The 22,556-nt window shown below is 41.4% G+C and overlaps 1 protein-coding gene across 1 annotated transcript; it reads left to right on the forward strand.

Annotated features, from left to right (window-relative positions):
• The first annotated feature begins 1,395 nt into the window (after nucleotides 1–1,395).
• Nucleotides 1,396–19,776, forward strand: SAMD7 (sterile alpha motif domain containing 7). Its single transcript, XM_055307739.1, has 7 exons — nucleotides 1,396–1,481; nucleotides 2,680–2,804; nucleotides 6,477–6,555; nucleotides 7,926–8,557; nucleotides 9,774–9,895; nucleotides 15,994–16,104; nucleotides 19,579–19,776. The coding sequence occupies exons 1-7, from the start codon at nucleotides 1,396–1,398 to the stop codon at nucleotides 19,774–19,776; spliced, it is 1,353 nt and encodes a 450-aa protein (XP_055163714.1).
• Nucleotides 19,777–22,556: the final 2,780 nt, after the last annotated feature.

Below are 22,556 nucleotides of genomic sequence, written 5' to 3' on the forward strand. Positions count from 1 at the left end.
GGGCTGAGCCCCAGGTGACGACAGTAGTAACCCACCCATTAACTCACCTTTTAGTGGTTTTTCCTTTCCTAATTTCACTTCCCCACTCCCTCCTGTGGGCTTTTTGGGATCACTATCTGCACTCAAGCCCTTATCTTAAGGCCTGCTTGGGGTGGGAGGAGGAATGCCAAAATAAGACAGTCCTCATCTGCCTTTGGTGACTAATCTCCATGGAATTTCCCTCAGGTGACACGTGTGAGGACAAGAGGTGGTCAACATCTAGGCAATCCTTGCTCTGGAGGGGTATTCTGTACCTCTCCTTTGGGAAGGATTTGTCTCCAGCATCACATAAAATGCAAGAAAATTCTATATTTTATAATTTTAAAGATTAAATAGTATTTAAATATACTAATATATTTATATATACTATACTAATATATTTAAATATACTAATATATACTAAATATTAAAAAGTATTTAAAATCATTCAAAGGACATGAATAATTAACAGGATGGTAGAAAGCAAAATGTTACTTTGTTTTAAAAGATTTTATTAATTTATTCATGAGAGACACAGGGCGGGGGGGGCAGAGACCCAGGCAGAGGGAGAAGCAGGCTCCATGCAGGGAACCTGACGCGGGACTCGATCCTGGGACTCAATCCTGGGACTCCAGGATCACGCCCTGGGCCGAAGGCAGGAGTCAAACTGCTGAGCCACCCAGGGATCCCCCAAAATGTTATCATTTAACAATGGTCCCTTTTTTTGATCACTAGGTTCTGCAGAGAAAGTTATGAATCCTTGTGTTTATGTACATTCAGATATAACTTGCTCACTTGTTTTAATTAAACACAGTCTTATCCTGTATCCACTCTAACTAGACATATTATTAGCCATTAAGAAGATCTCCTCCTTCTTTTCTGCTTTAATCTTATCAATTAAAGAGGGACATTTTTCTGAAGATTGAATATATGGTACAATACAGGCATTTGTACCTCTGGAGATATAAAAAACAAAATAAGTTGTAAGAAAGGAGGTTGGTATTTCTGGACTCTTACAAGGCTGGTTTAATTTTATTATTGTTTATAGTGTGATGTGGTATTTCATGTGGACTCATCAACAAATTCCAAGGACAAATTGATAAATCACTAAGTTCTACAGTGGTATCTAGGTGCTTCCAACGGAGGGGTGTCTGTGTAACTGCAAGGTTGATATAGCCTGTCTTCCCAAATGTTGGGTAAGTACAAAAGATATTCATTGTGTTCAAGAAAAACTCAGAGTCCACAAAAAGTAGAGTTCTTTGGGTTTTTGTTTGTTTGTTTGTTTGTTTATTTTTAGTAGAGTTCTTTGTTAACATACCTATCTGATTCTTTTTAGAACTCCATCAGTGGCGAGAGATATTGATGATAAATCCAATGATGGCCATGAACCCTTTACTGACAGCATCAGGGCAGCAGAGAACGCCACTGGTTCCCTCACCATACGAACCTCCAACGGTGGATAGGTATTTCTTTCCCATATACTATTCCGGTCAAAGGAGAAAATGGATGATCGTTAACTTTTCAAATGATGGTAACTCCAGTTGTTGTTTTCTTGTCTAATGTTATTTCCGTGAACTGTGGTGCACTGATTTGTATCCAGATGCTCTGCTGGCCACACCCACATCCCACTTCCTGTCCCTTCCCATTTGAGGCTTGCTTGATATAGTCACTCAACACACAGCAAACAAGCACTTACCATGTGACAGGCATCATGTAGGTACAAACATTGATGGAATCTGGGAAGGCTGCCCTAACAAAATACCACAGGCTACATGGTTTAAACAACAGAATTTGATTCCTCATAGTTCTGGAGGCTGAAAAGTCCTAGATCATGGAGTCAGCAGGGTTGATTTGTGGTGAGGTCTTTCTCCTTGGCTCACAGACAGCTGCCTCAATACTGTGCCTTCACCTGGCCTTTTTCTCTGTATATGTCCTATTGGATCAGTGCTCCACTGTTATGGCCACAGTTACCCTTAAATCCCCCTTAAAAGGCCCTATCTCCAAATATAATCATGTTGGGAGTTCAGACTTCAACACATGAATTTGGGAGGAACACAACTCATCCAGAACAACTGACTGCCCTGAATTTCCCATGATAGAATAATTCTTCCTTTTCAATAAAAGTGACATTATCAATGCTTAGGAGGTACACTCTGGCAGTTTCTTATTTTTCCTCCTTTCAAGTATTTTGACATTATGAGAAGAAAGTAATATTCATTATTTATAGTTGTGTGTGGAGCATGAACAATAAATTTGGACTTCTTGAGACCACTGAAGTTTGGCAGAATAAATAAACTGTCACCCAGGGAGTCAAACACTGATGTCAGATGGCAAAACGCAAGCCAAAGTATGTCCATTACATGAGAAAAGAGTATTGTGGTCAGAACGGTATGTTGGTCATGGGAAATCAGAGAGCAGTATTGATTTGGATAGATCTTTTTTCTAAACATTCCTAAGACTTTTTTTTCTTGTGTTTTCTGTTGTGTCATCAGCTGGGTCAATCCTTCCTTAGTAGATCTTTCTTACCATATTTCTACTTAAACCAATAGAGGCTGCAGTATTTTTGCACTTCAATCTGGCAATTAAAAAATCTCATTGCCTATGTAATGGGAAATTTGTACTATTTCATCCTCACTTTATCCACTTTCTTTTTTTCCCTAGAGACTTATTGCCTTCTACCATAGCTCCTACTGACCCAAGACAGTTTTATGCTCCTTCTCAATTTGGACCTTCTGTTCTACCAAATGCAAACATGCCGAACATGCTGTCCAATCGTGTCTACTCAGGTATGAGCGATAGATGGCTCCCATCTGTGGAACCACCGTGAACTGGATGGCTGCTTTAAGCTTGCCATCGTGCCATCAAATTTACTGCTAAGTTTTGGCAACAGAACTGTGCAGCGGTTATGCCATAGGTTCTGCACTTGGTACATAGATTTAAATAATGGTTCCACCACTGTGTGACTGAGCATCAGGTGCTTAACTCCCCCAACCATCAATTTTCTGATGAATAACACGAAAGGTTGCAACATTACTGTCTTATATGTGAGAAACTAATGAGGTCAAGAGGAGATGAGACCAGAGTTAAAGGGACTTGGGGCTGCTTGTCTATGGCATGACAGGTCTTAGCGGGGGCTTGCCTTTTATTCTGAGTAGGAGGCGAAGCTTTTGAGGAGTTCAAACAAAGGAGCCACATGGTCTGACTTATATTTTACCAGGATCACCCTGGCTGCTATGTCTGGGACAAACTTGCTAGGATCAAAGTTCTGAGGATAAACTGATGGGAGTTAATGGACTATTAGAATAGCCAAAAGAGGAAAGCCTGGTGGTTGAGCACCTGCCTTTGGCTCAGGGCGTGATCCTGGGGTCCTGGGATTGAGTCCCACATCGGGCTCCCTGCAGGGAGCCTGCTTCTCCTTCTGCCTATTTCTCTGCCTCACTTTCTGGGTCTCTCATGAATAAATAAATAAAATATTTTAAGAAAGAATAGCCAAAAGATTATGATGGGTTAACCCTGGGTGGTGACAGTTCAACAGTAACAAATGGTTGGATTCTGTAATTATTTTGAAAGTAGAAATAACAGGTTTACTGACACAATAAAAGGAGATAGCAAAAATTTTGCTCTGAACAATAGGAAAGATAGAGTTGCTGTTCACTGTTGAGTGTGAGAAGAACAGTGTTCTTGGGGAGGAGAGATGTCATAGGCACACTTTTGCTCCTATGTTTGAGGTACCTAACAGATAATCAGGAAGTCAGCTAAAGCCCAGAGAGGACTTCTGGAGGCAACCTGGAGATATAATTTTGGAAATCATCAGCATAGATGATGCTAGATGAGATTGCCCATAGGGTGAGTGTAGGTTAAAACGATGATCCCTAGGACATATCAACAATATCCAAAAATGAGAAGGAACAAGCAAGGGAGAAACAGGAGGAGAAACATATGGGTGAGAGAAAACCCAGAAGAGCCTGGTGGCCTTAAAGGCAAGAGAAAAAGTTGTAAAGAGAGCGAGAGAGCAAGAGAGAGAGAGCATCTGTGTCAAGTATGCCGTTCAAAGATCAAATAGATGAAAACTAAGAATATCTGATTAGATTTAGTGAAGTGGAGCTCATTGGTGATCTTGATAAGAGCACTCAGTAAAGTGTTATCAGTGAAAACATGACTGGATAGGGGCTCGAGAGAGATTAGGAAGTGAGAATTTCCTCATGATATTGAAAATCAAACTGAGTATCTTATCTCCCCAAAGCAATATTCGTGAGTTTCTGTTCATCCCTCCTCTCTAATTCCAACAACTCTCAATAGATAAGAACAACGTGAGTGAAAAGCTTGACACAAGAAGAAATATGATTGGTGCCAGGACCAGTGAAGACACCAGCCTGCCTGGATTTGAGCATGTTGTGTATGGATCCGCCTCATTGGGATTGGGTTTACAAGCCAGAGCCAGATATGAAACTAGACACATCCAAGGACCAAAAAGTCTGTCCTAACAGCTGATCTCAGATAAAAGCCCCATCTGGCAGCAAGAACCCAGGAAATCTATAGCCCATGGTAACAGGCAACACATAAATAGAGCAGTGAAATAGTTTCATTGCTGACTCATAGAGCCTGTCTTAGTGATAAAGAAAACCCAGAAGCTGCCAATATTTGGGTATAAGCAAGCAAGTTGACCACCTGTCTCAGGGACGTTGGTCAGGTCTCCTGCCTCAAAGCTAATGTGGAGGAGGGTAGGCAAGGGTAAAGGAGGGCCTCGGTCCTACAGAAGCTGAGCTACTAAGTAAGTTAGCAAGATAGAAACTAAAACAGAAATCTATTTCAAAAATTGGATGTTAGGTAGAGAGCAGATTATTACAGCTGGAATAGCACTACATTTGATGTCGTCTATTTGGGAAAGGGAAGGAAACCTGGAATAGGTCTGATGATTCCAGACTTCAGAGGGTCCTAAAATCCAGGTAATTAGAACTATGCGCTCTATATTGGACTTCTCAAGAGAACTTTCTCTGCATCCTTTGGCAATACCTCATGGGTTGAAAGTTTTATGCATATTAGCTCTCTAAAGAAGAGTATTTCTGAATCCACTGAATTATAAAAATGTAGAACTTTATTTTTTTAATTTTTAAAAGATTTAATTTATTTATTCATGAGAGACAGAGACAGAGAGAGGCAGAGACATAGGCAGAGGGAGAAGCAGGCTCTCCATGGGGAGCCTGATGCAGGACTCAATTCCAGAATCCCGGGATCAGACCTGAGCCAAAGGCAGATGCTCAGCCACCCAGGCATCCCAAAATATAGAACTTTAGGGTTAGGAGGATTTTAGAGGTCCCCTCATTTAATCTCTGAATTTTACAAATGACAAATAATCTCCTTAAAAAATATATAGTTGATTTATTTCAAGACAGGTTATTAATAGGAGTTAAATGAGCTCTTCTAGCTTAGTACAAAAAGCAGTTCTAGCTCTCATGATGCTGACCCCCTTGTTAGGGAGAACAGATTTTCACATGTAAAACTATCAGTGAACAAAACCACATATAGTAAGTAAAATTTGCGTGTCTGTTTTGTTAAGGTGTGTTCTATAGATCTGGGCTGGTCTGTGAAGAGGCCCTGAGAATAAATGCGTAAATACACTTTTGCAGTAATGTGACAGGGTAATTCTATGTCTATTGACCTAATAATTTTTTTTGACATTGTACTTGTATTTGTCCTTGTTTTCATTTCAGTTTTATAAAAGTTCATTTTCTTGTATTTTAAAAAAGTATTGGTCCATGATGGGTGGAAATTTTAATAGAAAAAAAAAAGGTCCTTTATCATGGATGGTTTGAAAAACATCAATATAGACTCTAAGTGCATTAGGAGTACAGAGAAAGAAAAAGTCAATAGAACATAAAATTACCAGGCAAGAAGAGAGCCTTGAAATCTGTGATTCTGTTATTTCAAGACACTTTAGAAGACTGACAGAAAGAATCATTTCTACCCAACTCCATTGAAAGCATTTTGGAAAAAGTATCTTCCTCATATACACCAAAAAGTCCACATAGAGACCTTTACCCATTGAGTCATTGAATTTATCCAGGGGTTTTGGTGCATAAGAAACACTTAGTTACTTTTTTTTTTAAGGTCAATTATTATAGCAAAAAAATTATTATTATTCATTTTTACTTCAAAAGCTAGAAAGGAAGACATTCACAGCTCATTTCATCTTTTTCCTTTCGAAGTATGGCAGGAAAATGCCACCAATCATGAGACTCATACTTAGAGAAAAAAAAATTATCTAATGTTTATTATTTCATCACCAAAGTGACCCTAAGATGTTGTTGAATAACAATTATCTGATACTGTTTCCAACACTGTGCTCTACTGGTGAATTTTTGTAGATGCTGTTTCATTTCATTCTATTTTATTGTAATATTTTAAAATAGACATTGTTAATTTGTTTGTGGGATGAGATGATGGTTTTCTTTTTTAAGGTTGGGGCATTTTACCACCTGAATCCATAAAGGCAATGGCCAGAAGGAATGAAATGATTCAAAGGCAGCATACTGCCAGGTAACATAGCAATAGCAGTGTTGTTTTATTTATTTTCTATTCACTCATTTGTTTGTTTATTCCTTTGTTTTAGATAGATAGATGATAGAGATACTTTTTATATACACACTTGTTATATTCACTTGTTCATTTGTTATATTCATTCATTATATTTGCATATTGTATTTGTATATATACATATATACCCTAATTATATGCATATTATATATATTTGATAGGTATCTGGTTACATACAAAAAGTATTTCAGGAATATATACAAATATACAAAGAAATATATACAAACACATTCAGGTTGGTTAAAGATAAAAGCAAAATTAGAAATCACATAGTGAAGCTTGGCCTGTATATCGTAATAGTTTAACAATGTCTCACAATTAAAATGCCTAGTTGTGATGTCTCTGAAATGCATATTGGCATCTCTGTTTTAAATGACTTCAATTGTGGGGACACCTGGGTGACTCAGTGGCTGAGCATCTGCCTTTGGATCAGGTTGTGATCCCAAGGTCCTGGGATTGAGTCCCACAGCAGACTCTCCAAGGGAGCCTGCTTCTCCCTCTGCCTATGTCTCTGCCTTCTGTGTGTCTCTTAGGAATAAATAAAACCTTTTTAAAAAATGACTTCAATTCTGCCCAAATATAGGAGCCAAGTTAGCCAACTCCACTTCAGACTCTGCAAGCAGAGCCCAGACAACCTCATGTCAGTGGCCCAGACAGTGGCCTTTAGCTGTAGCAGCTAGAAAGAAAAGACAGCAATCATGATAGGACATGACCCTGTCCTCAGTTTTCTCATCACTGAAAGGCATTATCAAGGCACTGATAAGGCATTATCAGCATTCTCATCACTGAACCCTAATGGGTCCAGGTGATAACTAATAAGCAAAGTAAAAGTAAGTAAACCCCCCAACAAGTCCTCCCGCACAACCCCTACCAGTTGCATTGATTTGTAACAGTTGCGACTTGCATTGGCTTACTGCCTTTTTTTGAGACCCACTAAGATTATACCACAGGGTTTAAAAATCTCTTCCCAGAACTTTAGTTTGAGGATTAATCTCTGGCAAGAAGCTCCCCTATGCCATGTTATCTCCATTCCTGCTAAATTTGCCAGGCCCGTTAGAGGCAATGCTTTAAAAACTGGCCTTGCACTTCCATTGAGAGATTCAGCAAAAACTTTCACCCTCAGATCTTTATTCCAAACTCTCCTTCCCAGTGAATTTTGGGGAGAATTCATGTTTTCACTGAACAAACTTCAGATAAGTGGTGGGAAGACTCAGGAAAAGCAAAGATTCCATCTCAGGGAAGGCAGAGGACCATTAAGATTATATTTCTAATGGTTTTCTTGGGGTGTATAAAATATATTGTTCTGTTTTTAGGATGGAAATGGAAATGCATGCCATTTACCAACAAAGGAGAATAGAAAAAGTGAATCCCAAGGGACTAGCAGGCCTAGGGATACCATTCCTCTATGGCTCCAGTATCCCACCTGGCCCAGCTACCTACCATGGTAGGAGCATGCTCCCTGCTATTGACCTGCATTTCCACAGAAGCACCCTGAGAAATCTTCAGGGAAACCCCACTTTAGTGGCGACTGGTCCACATTTTCTCGAGAGCTGGGGTCAGAAATGTCGTCGTCTTAGGAGAAGTACAGGGAATCAGAAAGTTCTAGACAATGATATTGAGAGCTCCAAAAGTCAAGGAGAAGAAAAACTCTTAGCTCAGACTCATGTGATGCCCTATGAAGAGGATGAATATGCAAAGGAACCAGAGACCGAAGCTCTCAACAACCAGAAGTCAAGTGAAACCAATGAAAAGCCAACTACAGCTCTGGCCAACCCCTGTGGGGAGCTTGAGCCCACCCACAGAAAACCTTGGGGAGCTCATGGTGCTCCTCTAGAAGCAAAGGCCTCCTGGGATGGTGCGAATGAGAAGCCTTCAGAGCAGGGCTTTGCAGCCTGTGGGGAAAAGAATGATGTTTGCCCTCCAGTTCCTCGACCAGCTCTGCCAGGTGGGTGTCAGGGGCCAGTGGCAGATCCTAATGAGCCACTGGTCACCAAGTCCTTAAGTAATTCCATAATGCACTATACCCATCATGTTTCCTTTCATTCTTTTTCTTAATCCTATTTAGAACTATGTCCTTTTGAAGTCACTTTATGATATTAGTTCCAATAAAGCCATATTAGTGACACTCGTCTCCCTTCATATGTTGCTATATAGAGAATTTTCAGCCAAAGCTAGGAAGGCAAGAATGAGGAAAGATGGCAAAACCTATCAGAATTTTGGACCAAAATTTTAATTTAATTAGCTGTTAATTTCTTCAACACAAAATAGAGGGGCTTCTTGCTTTAAAGTATCAATTCTAATCTCCCCTATATGTAAGTGTAGAAAACTGTAGACAAGTAAACAGAAACATTAACTTTCAATGCCCATTAGTGTTGCAATACCTTCTTACCTAAAAGCATTAGCACACTACTCCCCCCCCACCAAACACCCTGAATATTTTTCTAAAACTTTTTTAGATAAAAATATTTTAAAACACAGAGATTTGAGGGGAGGGGGTTCTAGTCATCAAACCAACTGCTTCCCTTGCCATTTTTAATGAATAGGTAGCTAAATTCTTGCATCACCTAGACAGCGCAATGAATCACATAACACCCTAGAACACTATAGTGTTCATCTGGAGAAGAAATCCACAGGCCATGTCTCTTCATCAGAGAGAAGCAGAGCAGTTGGGAACTTCATTTATTCATGAGAATGCTGTCAAAGATCCTTTTTTTTTTTTTAAATTTTTTATTTATTTATGATAGTCACACACACACAGAGAGAGAAGCAGAGACATAGGCAGAGGGAGAAGCAGGCTCCATGCACCGGGAGCCCGACGTGGGATTCGATCCCGCGTCTCCAGGATCGCGCCCTGGGCCAAAGGCAGGCGCTAAACCGCTGCGCCACCCAGGGATCCCGCTGTCAAAGATCCTTTAGAGGAACAAAAGAAAAGAGATTGCTGAACTTTTAAGAAAATGTCTTTCAGTACCTTTTAAGGAGTTTACACGTAGATCTAAAGGGATCTAAAAGGACCCTCTGTGGTTATAGAATATGAGGAAATTAATGTAACTATACATAAAATTGTCATGTATAGTTACATACATATGTGTAACTATACATAAACTTCTCCTGTTTCCCTGGAAATTTTATACCACCAAATAACTTCCTTTCCATTTTTAAAGGAGCACACCCACTGGTTACAATTGGGGAAAATCTGTCTTTGGATGAAGATATTCAGAAATGGACTGTGAATGACGTGCACAACTTCATCAGTGGCCTTCCAGGTTGTTCAGACTATGCTCAGGTGACATAACATTTAAGTATCTTCATGAAAGTAAGACACTTTGAAATATATTTCCTTCCTGATGACTTCTGTCAAATTTGCATTTTTCTCTGAGATAGGATTCCTAATAAGCTACCCCTTTGTATGTCATCAGCTGAGTAGGGACAGGAGCCTGTGGTTGGTTGTCATGTCCCAATACCCTAACTGCAGGGTAGGCTAGGGAAGCCATGTCTGGCTTTAGTTTCTGTTCCATCAAGACTCCTAGAATTTACCTCAAATTAGGAAATTCCATGGCCAAACCTCCAAAAACAGCAAGAAATGTTTACTACATTCCCTAGTCATCCATATAACAAACATTTTGGGGATACCATACTTCTGTACCAGAAGTTTTAGGCTATTGTAACAGGTAATTGAAATATGTTCTTCATTCTAAAAAGGATAACAAGACAATAGATCTGAAAAATAAGAAATTATTTTAAAATTCTATATGCTGGGGTAACATACAAAAGTGCATACACACATATAATTCAATCTGGTAGATAAAATACTATTTTTTGAGTTATAATGAACTATCAGGACAGTTGGAAAGAACACTAGTTTCACTCAGATGGGAAAATGGGTTGGCCCGTTCTTAAAGTTTATGTCAGTGCTATATTTTCATATATAAAGTTTATTTTTTCAAGTGATTTTTTAAAAGATTTTATTCATTTATGAGAGACCCAGAGAGAAAGAGAGGCAGAGACACTGGCAGAGGGAGAAGCAGGCTCCATGCAGGGAGCCTGACATGGGACTTGATCCCAGGTCTCCAGGGTCATGCCCCGGGCTGAAGGCAGCGCTAAACCGCTGGGTCACCAGGGCTGCCCTCAAGTGATTTTTTTTAAAGATTTTATTTATTTATTTGAAATAAGGGGCTGGAGAGCAAACAGGAGCCAGGGGGAACAGCAGAGGGAGGGGGAGAAGCAGACTCCCCACTGAGCAGGGAGCTCCACAAGGGGCTCCATCCCAGGACCCTGGGATCATGACCTGAGCCAAAGGCAGCCACTTAACTGACTGAGCCACGCAGGTGTCCCAGAAGTGATTAACTAACACAATTTTAAATAACAATTTGCCAAGTAAATCTGGTATCATTTTCCTTGGCTTATATATTAAAGAAAGCAAGGAAAGGACATTATCATTTAACAGAATTAACTGATGTTAGAAATAACTTTTTTCAGATCTTAGTTTTGTGCTCATTTTTTATTTCAGTCTGATGCTGTTAATTCTTCTACATTTTCTTTCTTTCTTTCTTTCTTTCTTTCTTTCTTTCTTTCTTTCTTTTCTTTCTTTCTTTCTCTTCTGTTTATGGGACTTATGGAAGAGTTGAATAGAATAGTCATTAAAGTATGACTTATGAAACCAGAAAGTACAAGTTCAAATCCTGGCTTTTCTGTTTTCTGGACATGTGACCTAGGACAAGTTGCCTGTCTTCTTGGTACATAGCTTTTCATCTGTAAAATGGGGATAATTCTATAATATATTCTCAAAGGATTATTGTAAGCTATAAAGAGGGCCTGGCATCTCATAAGTACCTGATAAACATTAATTTCATCATTCAATTAGAGGCTCCTCAAGAGAACAGAACCTTGGGTTACTTATGAGGCACGTTGTATTCTTCAAGTCACCCACGTTGTCGTGATAAAAATTTTTGTCCTGTTCTCTCCTGGTCAACAAGTATAACATTATTGTTTCATTATTAGTCATTAACCATGGGGCAATCACTTTTTAAATTTATCTATTCCACTTATCAAGTGCTACATCAACCATTGGTACAAGCGAAGTTACCAAATTTTGATAACAGCCAGAAATAAGCAACCCTGTGTGTAATGGGCATGTGATAGCTGGCTTCTGGTGAACTGAATCTATTTGAACTCTCATCATTCTTGATCAGCCAGTGATCCACAGGCATTGAGGTGCTGTTTATAATAACTGCTCTTGTAACAAATGATGCCACATGCATTTCATACTTTATCATCCCAAACATTGTCTTGTGGGTACATAGAAGTCACATAAAAAGGAATACCCCAAACTTTGCTGACTCATTATCTCTCAACAACAGGATGTCAGTGCTCCTTTCCCCACCCCAAGAAGCGGTACAATTATTTCTAGGTGTTTCTCAAATGTGGTTAGGATCAGGTTCTGCTCTTGCTTCCTCATTAGTCTATTCCTTCCCTGGGACTGCTGGTGAAATCAGCTGCAAGGAGGCCACTGCCCTGCTGGGCACGACCCTGCCGAGCTCAGTGACAGTACTGCGTGCAGAAAAGGAGAGAATCTCCCTGGACGTGACAAAGTGCAACCAGCTTTGAAGCAGCACAGCTCAGGCACAGCTGTCATTACAACCCTTGTCTAATGTCACAGCCTGGGACTAGCCCAGGTTACACCCACTGTCCTCCCCCGACCCCCACCCTGTCCTCTTCTTTCCCATTTCTGCCTTAGGTGGCTACTCACAACCTCCCACCACCTGCCTCCTATAGGTATAAAAATAAATCTAGAAAAAAAGAACCACAACTAAAACTCGAAGCTCCTATGCAAATGAATTCTTTTAAATAGATGTAAAGAGAGGGTTGGTAGCTCGGTTGTTCAGGAACATCCAGGAGACCCTGCAACACATCTTGCTTGTTCTAAGTAACTCAACAGATAAAATATTCTCTCTCTAAAAATAACTGAAATTACTAAAATTATGTGTACATTTTTTTGGTGCTCTTGGCCTAAACTGCTATCCCGAGAATGAGGTGGGAGAGACATCTGAGCGACTCTGGAATGTTCTGCGACTTTGCCTTGGGGCCAGGTTCACTGACTACGGCTGCCAACCTGTCTTTGTTCGAAAATGTATCCCTTCCCTGCTCACTGGAATCCCTACAAAGGAAAGAGAAATGGGTCAAAATCTCCCACTGTTAATATATTTAACTATTTTTGCCAGCATTCCTTGTTCTGGATGGCAGTGGAATGAATTAAGCAGGAAAATCCTGGATTGGAAAGAGAAGCCACATGTTATCTCACAAGTTCTCTAACTGGGAAGTTCTGGTTCTTGGCAACTCACTTAACCTTGTCTACATTGGCTGTCTCACTATTCTAATAATGCCTACTCTTTGCTGAGCATGGACTCTGTGCCAGGCACTGTACCAGGCACAGTACCAGGCACATCACTTAGATTATCTTTGCAAATTTAGTCTATACCCTAATTCTGCCAAGAAGATATTAACCCTATTTCACAGCTGAATAAAACTGAGCACCACAGTGGCTAAAAGAGTGAACGCTTGAAAAATGTGTACGTGACTACACATCGAGCTCTTAACACCATAATTACTCTACAGTGAAGATATTGGACCATATGGTTTACAGTCAAAGCTACGTGGGCCCCTAGGAATTGTCAAAGGTGGTAAAAGGGATCCTTAAGTTATTCTCAATGCTTCAAAAAACTTAAAAGAAATCACACATTTCCCCAAGATGAGGCTATAAGACTAACCCAAGCTATCAACTTTTTTTGCTTCAGCCTAAGATAAGTTCATTCATATTAGCCATTCTATGGTTTCTTAATTAAAGTGGAAAGAGAAATAACTACTTAGTAAGCTTAGTTTGTAAATAAGCACAATCTAGTAGAACACACATTTTCTACTACAGAAGCTACCCAAAAGGTTTTTTTTTTTTTTTTTTTTCAGCCAGTCCTGAGGCATGCCTTCCGAGGCATGGAAAGCATAGTGGAAATAAGACAGGTGTGGTTCCCCTTCTCACTGAACTGCTTGTGCAAAAGGACACTAGTAAGGAGGTCCACATCAGTGTGAAGGTGCTATGAGAGGACGGGTATGGAGCATGGTGGGAACAGACAACTTCCCAAAGAGAAAGGCATCTGATAGTGAGTTTACCAGCTGAGGTGGGCAGTGAGGTAGAAGAAAGGCAAAGGAGGATTTTCCAGGTAAAGACCAGGAACCAGAAAGAATTTAGCAGAGCTGGGATTTCTAGAGTAGTTCCTGGAAGCACAGAGAGGGCCAGAACCAAGGTGGGACAGGTGAGAATGGCAAGACAGGAGGCTGGACTTGGGAAAGGGGCCAAGTCACAAAGAGCCATGGAGACCCAGTGAGGGACTGTGACTTTATCCTGGGGGCAGTTGAGGTTTTTGGCACAGGTGGCATGCTTAGCTTTATATTTCAGAAAAGTCATGTAGGTTGCTTTTATGAAAATAGATCGACGGTGGCAAGACTAGTGGGGAAGCACTAGATCCAGGGTATCACCAGTGGGTCCAGTAGATAAAAACACTATCTAGGGGGCCTGGGTGGCTCAGTCTGGCTTCGGCCCAGGTCATGATCTCAGGGTCCTGGGATTGGATAAGGCCCCAGGGAGTCTGTTTGTCTCTCTCCTCTGCTCCTCCCACCACTGTTGCCCCCCTACCCCCACCGCTCATGTGCTCTTACAGTCTCTCTCTCAAATAAATAAAATCTTAAAAAAAAAAAAGAGAGAGAGAGAGAGAGAAAAGACTATCTAAAAAAACAGAATTAGCATGGTTCAGCTTCTACATTTAAGATATACACTGGGGAGCCTTGCTCAGAGAGAGACATTCATGGAAGTCAAAAGATTGAGATTAATTAGGAAAACAAAGAGGACCTGAGACAGAAGCCTCAGGAACCCTAACACGTGAGGATGGATAAAGAAATGGTAACCACAGAAGTGACTGGAAGGAAAGGCAAGGAGTACCCCGGAGGGAGATGCCTCACAAAGGCAAGGGAAGAGTATTTGTCATGAAAACTTAGTCAACAATGTCAAATGCAGCCAGAAGCACAAGGAATATCCATGCATTTGGTAACAGCAGAGTCACCAGGGACCCAGAGTGGGGACAGGTTTAAGGGACTAGTGAGGGTGGAAGTCAGACTCTTTGAGACTAAAGAATGCCTGGGAAGTAAGACCATTGAGGCAGGGAGGATCAAAACTCTTGAGAAATTGGGCTGGGAAGGGGATGAGAGATATGGAGCAGCATTTAGAGTCGGAGCGAGGTAGCGTTTGTGTAGGTGCTTTACTGTTGTTTGCTCGGTGATGGAGACTTGTGTAAATGCCGATGGGAAGAAGCCAGCCGAAGAGGGGAGACTGAGTCTGAGACGGGGAAGATTATCCGCTGAGGTGGGAGGGTGAGGACCCACAGCATACCCGAGGAGACTGTCTTCACACATGGAAAGACCCTCTTCCACTCCATCAGCCCAGAGGAGGATAGGACTGTCGTTAGGCTGCTGGGCAGAATTAGAAGAAGTCCTTTCCTTTTTGTTTCTTTCTTTCTATTTTTCTTTCTTTTTTTTTTTTTTCAGTTAAGAAGTTATATGATCTGCTGAAAATGAGGGAGGATGCTGTAAGGTCTTAAGTTTGAAGAGTGTAAAGAAAGCTTGAAAATAGAAAAAAAGAGAGCGCTCATCAGTAAATAAAGGACTGCCAGGCAGGTTGAAGGTGGAGATCATGAAATTACAGTACTACCAATCTGCCCAGATTTTTTATTCATCTCTTTATCTGCCATCTTTGTCTACCAGCAGCCTTCCTAGTTTCTGGAAGAAAGGAAGGCGTGGTGGCAGCCACTACACCATCAGAACAGACAGGGCCCCTGGAAAGGCCCAGCATGACAGCTCTCACCTGCATTACCTCTCCCCCTACCTTACCATTCATCCAAGGCAGTGGACAGAGGCTGTACCTGTCAATGTGAGAGGTGCAATTTGTCCGCCATGGTTTTTACCTACAACCCTTTACTCTATTTGTCCATTCTTTGATTGGTCCAGGAACATTTATTGCACATCTACTAAGTGCCAGCCACAGCATTACAGGGCCACTGGGAAGTAAGACATGACCCCACCCTCAAATAATACCTACTCCAGGTTGGAATTGAGATCCATAAACATAATTACAAGGTACTCTAAGAGTAATTAAACAACACAGGCAACTTGCTACTGGAGCACAGAAGAGAAAATAACTGCAAATGAGAAATTTTATAACATTTTGTGTCATCCTCAAGCAATCTTCATGTTGCCTCCAAAACTAAAATGCCTATATATAACACAAGAATTTTCTTTAAAGACGTACAGAAAAAGTTAACACCTTTTGTGTTTCATAAGGTATTTAAAGATCATGCAATTGATGGAGAAACCTTGCCATTACTCACAGAGGAGCATCTTCGAAGCACTCTGGGATTAAAGCTAGGGCCAGCACTAAAGATCCAATCGCAGGTATGGTGGGTTCTCGTAACTAAATACGCAGTAATAGTATGAGGCTTAAGAGAAATATGTTATCTTTCTCCTGGTGTAATACGCATGATACCTATTTAACCTCTTTAGGAAGCATTGCCTCTGTGGGTGGGGACATGATAGAAATGAGGGAACCTGAAAGTTTTGGATGGGGTGGGTGGTGGTACACATTCCTAGCGATAATTAGGAAGGCACAAAGCAGTGGTGTGCTGGTAAGTGCTTAACAACTAGTTCTCTTTAAAATGAACTCTGATATGTGGCATTTAATTTCTGTGGCATTAATCTGTGGCATTTTATTTCTGAGAATATAGATACTCCCAGTATGACCGACAAACTCCTAATGTAATGTCACTGAATACAGAATTGGGACGAGATGCACAGCAGTACCCCATCTGAGAGTATTTTCACTATTTGGATAGACATAAATGATCTCAGCAGCAAAGATAATGATAAATAACAGTATGGGGCACCCAGGGCGGCTCAATCGGTTAAGTGTCTGACTCTTGTCAGGTCATGATCTCAGGGGTCATGAGATCGAACCCCACGTTGGGCTCTACGTGTTGGAGCTTGCTTAAGATTCTCTCTCTCCCTTTCTCCCTCTACCCTTCCCCCTGCTTGTGTGTGTGGTGCATTCTCCCTCTGTCCCTAAAAGTAATAATAATAATAAATAATAGTAAAATAATTCGGTAAAAACAATTAAGAAGTGATGAGTTTTTGAGTATTTATTACTCGAGTTTTCAATAAAATGCATATAATTGAAAGTTTATATAATTTAATTTTTAAAGATGCACGTTTAACAACTGGCTTGCAAACTTCCAAAAAGTTTCTCAACTGGCTCTTGAGACCCGACCAAGCCAGCTTTAGTTCGCCACTTCTTGCCATCTCCACGGCTTCATCTGGGACTAACGCACCCTTATCTCTCATGGGATTACTGCTTTAGCCTTCTAACTGGTCTCTCTGTGCTCCGCCATTGCCCTCGCAGCACCTATTCACAAAACAGTTAAGGCTGATCCTTCTAATACATAAGACAGATCATGTCACCTTCTCCCCAAATCTGCAATAGCTTCCTGTTTCCTTCAGAGTAAGAGCCAAAGGTCTATATTATTTTTGCTTCTCTCTACCTACCACTATCTTTAACTTCCTGACCTCATCTTGTCCTTGCCTACCCTCCTGCTCCTCATCCCCACCCCATCCCCCCAGTCGCTGTTTTTGACACTTGCCTCTAGATGCCTCTTAAAAATGTTGGCATGCTCTACCTTAGGCCGTTCCCTCTGCCTGGGATGCTCTTCCCCTGACATCTTCATGCTTTGCTCCTTCATCTCCTTCACTTTTCCTCCACGATACCTGCTTAATGAAGCTTGCTATGATCACCCCATCTAAAATTGTGCCCAGCCCAGCCCCCCTAATTACTACTACTATCTCTTTGCTGCTCTTCTTTTATTCCCCACAGCACCTATCAATCATACAATAGAACTCAGTCATTATAGTCACGTTTATTGTTACATCCCCACTGGAATGTAAGCTCCACAAGAGCATGGATCTTTATCTGTTTTGTTGACTGATGTATCCTTAGAATATGCAAGACCTGTAATAGGTCAAAATTATTTACTGAAAGAGTGAGTTTCCTAAAAGTGAAACCAAGAAGCATCAACTGGTGCTTCCCAGAATTTACATGGGACTGCACCATTCTACAATGCATGTTTACGCAAAGAACAACGAGGTTTCAAAATAGCCTTCCAAAACCATTTTTATCTGCCTAAAAAATTAGAGTAAGGAAGTTCTTAATTTCCAATGTAAATACTTTCGTGCTTCCATTGGTATGCCGTTGAGGACTTCTTATTTTGGAATAATTTTAGATACAGAAAAGTTGCAAAGATGGTACAGAGAGTTCACCTAGCTCTTCTTAATGTTAACTTCTAAATGTGGCACATTTGTCAAAAGCAAGAAATTAACATTGGTACAATATGGTATTCACTTTTTAAAAAAGATTTTATTTATTTGAGAAGGAGCCAGTAAGAGAACAAGCAGAGATGGAGGCAGAGGCAGAGGGACAAGACTCCCCACTGAGTGGGAGCCCAAAGGGGGGTTTGATCCCAGGACTCTGAGATCATGACCTGAGCCAAATTCAGGTGCTTGCTTAATGGACTGAGGCACCCTGGTATTTACTTTTAAATAATTTTTCTTGATAATGAGTATACTGTATCTCTTGGCATACTTTATAATGACACTGCATGGTTTTTTTTCTCCAATCTGATCTTCTTTGGCTTTAATTTATCACTTTGGCTGTCTTTCTTTCTTTCTTTCTTTCTTTCTTTCTTTCTTTCTTTCTTTCTTTTGTCCTTACAATGAGGTCTTAATCTTCTCCTCACTTGCTACTAGCATTAACCCCCAAATCATTTTCACAAGGCTGTAGTCATTTCTCGTGCTCCTGCTTGACATGTATAAGTGCTTCCAGGGAGCCCAGCAGAGCTTTTATGTCCAGACTCCATCTGCGTGTACAATAGGACAGGGCTCCCACAGCTTCTGTTGGAAGAAGTTCTGGCCGATGCCAGACATTCCACCAAACAGATAGTTGTAGAGTCCTTGGGATTGAGAATTTCCAGGGGTCCAATTAAAGCAGCAGAATTGGAAGGTTCCAGGTAACATCTGGAAGACCCAGGAGGTGAGCGGGCACGAGTTCATCAGTGGATATGATAACAAGGTTCAATCTCCAAAATGGGAAGCAGGGGCAAAATTTCATTACAGTGAGCCTACTATGAAGAAGGAAACCCACCCAGAAGACAAAAAAAAACTTAGAAGGTGGACCTGAGCAGGGCATATGAGGAAAGGAATAGGAGAGGAAAAAAGTTACTGGAATTTGAGAGCCCAGATATTATTAAGATTGGAGGAAGCTGGGTTTGAGCTATGACACTGTGAACAACATAGAAATCTCCTGGGTCCCTTGAAGGTCAGGTTTCTGTGGGAGCCCAATGGCTAAGACTGGGGCCTCGAGATCCACACGGCCATCTATGTCTCCACGCTAAGCCAACTTAAAGCCAGCTGCATGCTGAAGTTGCCTAAAGAATTGGAGCCTGGGCTCAGAGAAGTTACTGGTTGGGCATTGGTAAAGGTGGAGTGGTGTATCTGTGGGATCTCTTGTAGGACCATCAGAAAAGGGTGAGGTGGACTGAACCCAGAGTGAAATAATGCTGTGTGCGGATGAACCACAGCAGACCCGGGAATGGGAATTTGAAAGTTACTACTACCTCGATATCCAGTTTTACAGTACTAAACACTGTATGCTTCTGAGAGAAAGAAAAAGCCCCCCATGTCCTAGAACTGTGTCCCTCACAACCATACAGATGGCCCACACCTGAAATTACCTCAACTTCTCTGCCCTCTGTGGCTATGCAGAGTATGCTGGGTTATTGAAAGAATCTCTCTAGACTTAACTACTATCACCGTTTTGTCTTCAAGGTATCCCAGCATGTGGAGAGTATGTTGTACAAGAAAAGTCTTTCACTCCCTACCCATACAAAACAAGCATTTGATCAACCGGCAGATACATCCCCTCTTTTGGATTTTCACTCCTGGGGCGATAATACATTGGACATTCCTTGTTCCCAGGATACAACAATTCCTAAAGGAATCGAACGAGATAGCGTGAGAAATTAAAATCCTCAAGGAGCAAGAACGGTCTAATCAGTTTTCCAAAAAGTCCAGGACATTCTGAAGGGAGCGTGAGGGTTTCCCAGGACTTGAAATGGAGGCTGGGAGGGAGAGAAACCAGCCCTTCTGGAGCTCTTAGAGGCCTTGCCTGAGAGGCTCTCTCAAGTAACCTCAGCGCCACGTGGCTGAAGGTGTATCCTTGGAAGCAAATGCTAAATGAGGGACAGAATTTACAAACATCAAGAAAGCAACAGTTGGATGTTTCCACGTGGAAATCTTGGAAGAAACCAAAAGGACCCAACTGAAAAAAAGAGCTCCTTCTCTCTCCTCACTCATTTCCCATCCCCCGACCCAGACAGAGACAAAGGCAACCCTGTGGAGTTGAAAGGAGGTAGAAGAAAAAGTGATGCAAGCTGACTGCAAGGCCTCCCCATTTTCTTATGTCAGGCTTCGAGGCTGAAGAAGGACCAAGCTAAAGGAGAGCAGAAGCTTGAACCAAGTTCACAGTGACTGTTACTCAGCTTTCTCTTTTGGACACGGCACCATGTTGTGACTAAACATAACTCCCGATTAGCTGAGGGGGAGATGACAAGTCATAGTGCCCACCTCAGATTTTGCCAGAGGGGTGGGGTAGCATTATCTCTGCAAGGCAGGTTGGAGTGGGCAGGAGGGAGGGGAGAGGATGGAAGTGGCTTTCTGCTTGTCCCTGCCAAGTCACTTTCAACTTCACATCTAACAGAAAGTCTCCGGAAAGACACACAAAAAACTGCTAGCCGTTTGCTCAGGGAGGGGTCCGGCAACAGGGACACCAGGGAAACTGACCGCATATCCTCTCGGACATCTTCCATGTCTAGTGAGGAGACTTGTGAAACATTTAAAATTCACATTCAAAATAAAGAAACTAAAAAAAAAAAAGAAAGAAAGAAAGAAACTGTAGCAGGCAGCCTCTAAGACAGCCCCAGGGACCCCTGCTGCGCATACTCGCCCTGTGGAATGCCCTCCCCTTTGACATGGGCGGCACTTACTGACTCTCCTCATGAGCACGGTATGAAAAACACCATGGATGTCACGTCTGTGGTTCTGTCTGGGGTTGCTCTTTCCCTCTCATTGGAATCCCTGCTCTTGAAGAAGCCGGCTTCTGTGTCTCCAGGCAGCCCTGCGGAGAGGCCTGAGTGACTCAACGTGGAAATGAATCTTCTGAGGCCTGTCAACAGCCACATGAGGGAACTTGAAGGTGGCTCCTCTCCAGTCAAGCCTGGAAATGGCTGAACGCACAGCTTGGTGGAGGCCCTGAACCGGAGGCCCCCGCTCAGCTGCTCCTGGATTCCTGACCCCAGAAACTGCAAAATAATAAGTGGGTTGTTTTCAGCCGCTACGTTTTGGAGTAATTTATTTCACAGCAAATAGATAACTAAAACAAACAAACGAATCACGTTGATGAACATGCATAGCATGGTATCCACATTCACTTTTTGATTTGGAAGGTGGGCTTTTGAAGTTATTCCCCTACAAGCCATGCTAACATAACTCAGCTTTGCTTTCTTTCACTTTTAATCCAAAAACAACAGTGTTTTTTGCCAACATAAAATTATATTATACTCTCAAATATGCTTGTGATTTGCTTGTTTACCCTCTATGGAGAGAGAGAGAGAGAGAGAGAGACTGGGGAGAGGGAGAAAGAGAGAAATAATCCCTCCAAATCTCAAAGTTTTAAGAAGTTTTGTCACATGACTTTTCACCTGTTATGATTCTCCATGCACAAGAAGTTTCACAAGATGCCAAAAGTGAGTTAACAGATGTTATGGTGAAGGATAAAAAGAAAAGCTTAATTAATATTTTTAGTGGCAAGGGGATCATGCGGTTCAATCCATATGATGGTTTTGAATTTCTTATCCCTGCTACATGAGTCAGTAACTGATTCACTTGAACAGATGTGTCTCAATGTAGCTCTAAGGAAACCGTTCCGATATGCCTTCCTGGCATGTACTATCACCAGAAAAAGCACTGTGCTTAGTCTTAGATCCGTGCATAAAAAAAGAAGCAGAGGATGGAGGTGAAGGAGGTGAGCCCCAGCTCCCCACACAGTTCTGTGGAAGAAAAGAAGGCTGGGGTTACTTTTCTGAACTCAGGTTACTTTCTCTCCAGGGTACTTTTTAAAAACAGACCCTCTTTTCTTTCTTTTTTTTTTAAATTTTATTTATTTATTCATAGAGACAGAGAGAGAGAGAGACAGAGACAGAGACACAGGCAGAAGAAGGAGAAGCAGGTTCCATGCAGGGAGCCTGACGTGGGACTCAATCCCAGGTCTCCAGGATCATGCCCTGGACTGAAGGCGACGCTAAATCGCTGAGCCACCCAGGCTGCCCCAGACCCTCTTTCGAGACAGAAACAATACTGGGGGATGAAATTTTCACTCATGTTATTGTATAGAAATAGTGTTTATTTAACTTTTCTACAAATACTACTTTAGTCTGGAGCATAGTCTGTACCCTTTGTGGGAATATAACAAAGGACAGCAACCAAAAGAAGTCTCCTATGTTTGAAAACCAATCACAAGGAAACTGTGTGTGTTTGCTGCAGTTTTTGCTAAATAAGATCTTTTTACTTATGAAATACTCTGTTTAGACAGATCGAATAAACATCCATACAACTATGCAACCGTTTCCCCTGTGGAAGTATTACAGCTATTAAAAAGCAAAAGAAGAATTTGAATATCACTGTTTTACACCCCTGAAAGATAGAGAATCTAGATGATGATCATGAATGGCTGCTAACATCACAAAAAA

This window comes from Nyctereutes procyonoides, unplaced genomic scaffold (assembly GCF_905146905.1).
Source record: "Nyctereutes procyonoides isolate TBG_1078 unplaced genomic scaffold, NYPRO_anot_genome, whole genome shotgun sequence".
Taxonomy (NCBI): Eukaryota; Metazoa; Chordata; class Mammalia; order Carnivora; family Canidae; genus Nyctereutes; species Nyctereutes procyonoides.